The following is a 5,667-nucleotide window of genomic DNA, read 5'->3' as shown; positions in this document are numbered from 1 at the left end:
ACCCTTTCGATGAATGGGTAAGTGTTAGGAAGGAAGTCCCTTGTGGGTTTGGATGCGAAAAGGGACTTGGAAGTCAAGGGACTCGGCGATTGGTATGAGCAGACTCGGTGAGTCCATAACAATCTCCCAATATTTGAAGATGGACTCGCCGAGTTGTTAATACAACTCGGCGAGTCATAGACTGGACAAGTTCTTAAGTTGGAGTTGAACTCAACGAGTTCAAGAAGGAACTCAGTGAGTCGGATGAAGATGGTCCCGATGTTATGATTGAAGGAAAACCTGTCAAGTTTTGGCTAGACTCGACGAGTGGAGCCGGGGTTTTGTGTGGGATTAGAGAAGCATGGACTCGACAAGTTGGTAGGCCAACTCGGCGAGTTAGGTCAGCTGAATGTTGACTTTGACTGAACTTGGGCTAACCCTGTTTAGGGTTGTATGTGATATGTGTTGACTTGAAGGTTTTCGTGTAGGGATCAAGGAGTCATTGGGAGTTGACTTGTGCGCCGAGGATAGTTCAGACACTACACGATATTAAGGTGAGTTACCTTCCAGTAGGGGTGGGTCTAAGGCCACAATGGCAACCCACCAAAAAGGGGTATTTAAAAGATAATGGTCTTTGTGATAATTATCTTGGTCTGGTTATGTGTTGGTTATGAGGTTTATCTGGTTAGTATGTTATGTGTATGGTAGGGATTAGTTTCCCTGACAATGGACCTTAGGACCCAAGGGTGGGTCAGTACTCGGATATGCCTGACTGTATGCTTATATTTGTTGATTGTATGCTAGTGTTCGGGGGTGAAATAGTCCCCAGTTACCGGTTGAAAGATACCGATGTTGATTACCGGTTGAAAGATACCGAAGATGGTTACCGGTTGAAAGATACCGATGAAGGTTACCGGTTGAAAGATACCGACGATATTGTATGGTATGTGGTATGATAGGGGAACTCACTAAGCTTTGTGTTTACAATTTTGGTTTTGGTTTCAGGTACCTCTTCGTCGAAAGGGAAAGAGCCGGCGGTGTAGCAGCGCATCACACACACATGTTTCCGCAATAAGTTTTTGGGATCGTACTCTGATTTTTAATACATGATGTTATGGTTTGAAATACAACATTATGATTTTGTAATGGAATGTTTTATTGACAAAGTTTTGGTAAAATGTTTATTAAATGCGTTAATTCAAAAATGAAATTTTTGGCCTTGAATTTTGGGTCGTTACAGCAATCATCCACCGGGTTGGGATGCCCTAGGCCCAATCAACCATCGGGTTGGAATACCAATATACTATGGGTGTAGTCAACAACCGGGTTCGGATGCTCTAGGCCCAATCAACCATCAGGTTAGAATGCCAATATACTATGAGTCCAGTCATCATCGGGATGAAATACCTTTCATGTTATATATATATATATATATATGCTTTTAAAATTCAAATTTTAAACATCCCTTTCAACCAATATAAATAATCATTCATCTTTTATAATCTATGTAAATTTTAATTTATTGTAACTTTTTAAATTTAACATAAAATGTTGATGTTTTTAAAAAATATAACTTATTTAATGTTAATTGTTTGTGTCTTAAAAGAGAATTTATTAAAATGAAATGTTGTGTATTAAAAATATAATTTATTTAAGTTTGTAAAAGAAAAAAAATCAAAAAGTTTTAGAGGTGATATCACTCTCTGTATGAAATAAAAAAAAATGATATCAGAGGGGTGTTGTTAGGATTGTTGCCACTCCTTTTAGATTAAATATATTACCACATTACTTTTTTACCTTGCACCTAAGGTTTATATATATATATATATATATATATATATATATTGAAAACAAAAAAGAAAAAAGAGCCAATTACAACCTAACACACATTCTCTCTCCAACTTCACCCCTCTCTCCTCAGGTTTTAGAAACCAGGGGTGTTCGCGGTGCGATTTTGAGTCAAACCTGCAAATCGCAACGCATATGCAGTTTGAGTTTTTTTTGAAACCGTAAACCGCACCACGAACGTTTGAAACCGCGTTAAGCGATGCGATTTAATGCGACGAGTTTATACGGTTTGTGTGGTTCGATAAGTTGTTTAATTAATAACTTTCACATATAAAAACATTTTGGTGATTTTAGTATTAGATTTTTAAAAACCAAAAATTTAGGTTGATTTGGTCCTTTTGTGATATGAAACGGAAAAAAAAGAAACCACAAAAAGTAATTTGAGTGCATCGACTTTTTGTGTAAGTTTAATACTTTAGTTAATTAATTTCATACATAAATATAACTATATTTCTTGATTCCATGTTCGGCATAACCATAGCTCATATAATTATGTCATTTTCACTAAGAATTCTTAATAATTTTAATTGTAATGGCTACCAAGAATCACCCAATGCTAATTCTATTTATAAAACTAAATTAACAAACTTCTTTCGCATATTATTTATGTAGAACGATTATATATATAGACACACATGGTTCGGTGCGGTTTGAACCGCGACTTTATAGTTAAAAACCGCACCACGTAGTGCAGTTTAGAAAATTAGAAACCATAAACTGTACCACGAAAGTTCTAAACCACACTACGTGGTGCGGTTTGGTGTGGTGCAGACGGTTTATACGGTTTGATGCAAACCCGTAACATATTCTAGGGGGTGGTGTAGAACGTGCCAAACAAGCTTCGCGTTCTCCTTGGCGAGGTCGACTCCTCGTAGTCTCGACATCATCAACTACATTCTGAATTAAATGTTGGCTTTTAAAATTAAAAATAAAAATCAAAAGAGTAAATCATCATAATTTGTTGTCAACTTTTATCAAGAATTAGTTAAAGGGAAAAAAAACAAAGCATATTATAGACACAACTTGCTCATCAAAAAGGACTTAGAAGCTTTAGTGCTAGAGTACTCCCCCTCCCCCAACACAGAAGGATCACAGGAATCTTTATGGTCTTATTCTGAATTTCCTGCCACCCCTCTCTCTCTCTCATCTCCAACTCAATCTTCTCCACTTTCATTATTCCGCCACTACCACCACCGTTACCATCATCACCACCACCATCACCACCACTTGGTGTATGTGACAATTGCATTCTCCCAAAATAAACCCATTCCCTCACTCTACAAAGCCTAAGCTTTCTCTCTCTCTTCCTCCCCACCACCATCTACCACCCACCAATCACCTGTTCATATTTAAGTGTGTACAGTTTGTAGTGTCAGAATTGGGCATCCCCAAAATAGTTTATTAAACTCACCAAAAAGCCTGCTGTTAAAAGCTGTTTGAGAAGGTGAAGATGGGTTAGGCTACAATTTAGGGAGGTCTACTTTTTTTTTTAATCTTTCTCTGTGTGTATGTGTGTGCTGTTATGGAGCTTGATTGTGGGCTGGATTGCAGACCCTTTACGGCGATGCAGTTGCAGGATCAGTTTTTATCTGAATTGTGGCAGAGATTAATCGAAATTTATAGCGAATTTGATCAAAGTAAAGAAAGTAGTTCGTGTTTTCTTTGAGTTTTGTGTTTTTGTTTCCAAAGGGTCTGAGTCTGGATTCTCAGAGGAATTATCTGGATTTTTACAAGAACAGCTTGAATCAGAATCAAGAACTGTTGGATTCACGATATGTAGCGGAAGAAGAGGAAGATAGTCAAGGGTTTCGAATTGGGTTGCATGGGTTTCCGTTTCACGGTGGATTAGCTGGAGAGGCGGCGGCGGCGGTGCAACCTCTGCTTCCGCCGCAGAAGAAACGGTCGTATTTGTTTTCTTTGGTGGAAGACGAAAATGCAACGGATGAGAAAATGGGAGGAAGTTACCAGTACGAACATCAAGAACTCTGCCGGCGGCAGTCACCGGTGGGTGGGTCGTCGAGATTGGGGTTGAGAAACTCCGGTGGCGAAATTGTGGAAGTTCACGGTGGTCACATTGTACGATCAACTGGCCGGAAAGATAGACACAGTAAAGTATGCACCGCGAAAGGACCGAGAGACCGCCGTGTCCGCCTCGCCGCCCACACCGCCATCCAATTCTACGACGTACAAGACCGACTGGGGTACGACCGTCCGAGCAAAGCCGTCGACTGGCTGATTAAAAAAGCCAAAGCCGCCATTGATGAGCTCGACGAGCTTCCCGCCTGGAAACCGACTTCCACCGCCGCCGCCACAAATTCAACTTCAATTTTGAATTTTGAGCGATACCCAAATGATTGTATTATTGATAATCAAATGAGTAACACTCAAAATTCAAGCTTTTTACCTCCATCTCTTGATTCAGACTCCATAGCTGATACGATTAAGTCGTTTTTTCCGATGGGTGGTTCCTCGTCACCGCACAACAGTAACTCGTCGGCAATGCAATTTCATCAGAGCTTCTCACCGACGGATGTTCTTTCAAGAAGTAGTAATCAAACTCAAGATCTAAAACTCTCTCTTCAATCATTCGAAGATCCGATGCTTCACCACCACCACCAACAAACCGAAGAAGGTAACAGTATGTTTCTAGGTGGCTCCGGCTGGCCGGAGAGAATGGTGGGTTGGGGCGGCGGTGTTTCCGGTGGCTTTCCCTTCAGTTCGCCGCCAACACAAACAACGCCGTTCCTACAGAATCATTTGTTCAATAACAATTCGCAGAGGGGACCCCTTCAGTCCAGTAACACACCTTCAGTTCGTGCTTGGATCGACCAGCCACCGTTCATCGGCGCTGCGGCATTTGACCACCCGTCTTCTATGTCCGGTTTCACTTCCGGCGTAGGTGGGTTCTCTGGGCTTCTTATTCCGGCACGTATTGAAGGTGAACAAGAGGAAGACGACGGCATCTCTGATAAACCGTCCTCTGCTTCCTCTGATTCTCGCCATTGATTCACCTTCATTCTTTTTAATCTTCTCTCGAACAGGTATAAATCTCAAACACCCATTGAAATTTTACTCGCTATTTATCGTAAAATCAAGCTAATTTCCATGGAATTTGCAATAACTACAGGATCAATTACTATTTTACGAAAACAGAGGATGAAAAAGATGATTCAGCTTCACAGAGTCAAATCAATGGCCGCTACTACTACTTTTTCAAGATTTTTGTATTTTGTTTTAATCGAGCATATGTTTAGCTCTAATCTCCATGCTAAATTATTTTTGAATTACATCTGTTCTTAGTTTATGTACGCTAATTGGGATCGAAATTAGTATTCTGCTAAAACAGAGCAATATATATGTTTTGATTATGCATTCTATTCTTCACCAAACATTGGATAACATATTCTTGATAGTGTTCCAACACAAAATTGACCACTTTTGTGATTGATTGAAGCCATAAGATAATGTTGGGATGTTGCTCTTTTTTAGTGATTGGTCAATTGGATGTGTGTACACTAGTTGATAAACTGAAAGAGAAAGCTTTGTTTTTGTTTGCGGATTTCGGATCTTTATTGTGTATATTCTATTTATAAGTGTTCTTCAATAGGTAATTGATAGAGTCTAATAACGATTATCAAAATCCATAAAAAGAATGTGATGAAAAAGGAGTCATGATCATTAATCTCATCGTTCACGTCGACAGTATGAGAGCATGTTATAATCTTGAAATGGGTATTTGGATTGGAATTTGCCAAATTGGATTGCTAGGCAACTTAATTATTGTATTTTGTTATTTGTTAATTTAGGTTAAGAAAAAAACAAACTGTTCTTTTTCTTAAT

General features: G+C 39.3%; 1 protein-coding gene across 1 annotated transcript; it reads left to right on the top strand.

Annotated features, from left to right (window-relative positions):
* The first annotated feature begins 3,478 nt into the window (after positions 1 to 3,478).
* On the top strand, positions 3,479 to 5,330 carry LOC145014833 (transcription factor TCP4-like). Its single transcript, XM_078973264.1, has 2 exons — positions 3,479 to 4,868; positions 4,955 to 5,330. The coding sequence occupies exon 1, from the start codon at positions 3,778 to 3,780 to the stop codon at positions 4,831 to 4,833; it is 1,056 nt and encodes a 351-aa protein (XP_078829390.1). The 5' UTR covers positions 3,479 to 3,777; the 3' UTR covers positions 4,834 to 4,868; positions 4,955 to 5,330.
* Positions 5,331 to 5,667: the final 337 nt, after the last annotated feature.

Source organism: Lactuca saligna, chromosome 9, assembly GCF_052625555.1.
Source record: "Lactuca saligna cultivar CGN05327 chromosome 9, ASM5262555v1, whole genome shotgun sequence".
In the NCBI taxonomy this organism is placed as follows: Eukaryota; Viridiplantae; Streptophyta; class Magnoliopsida; order Asterales; family Asteraceae; genus Lactuca; species Lactuca saligna.
Note: the sequence above shows the minus strand (reverse complement) of the source record. Positions and strands in the feature narration are given on the sequence as shown.

What these genes read in the sequence shown, in the direction of transcription:
- LOC145014833 (XM_078973264.1), top strand. Translation starts at nt 3,778, where the DNA reads ATGGGAGGAAGTTACCAGTACGAACATCAAGAACTCTGCCGGCGGCAG.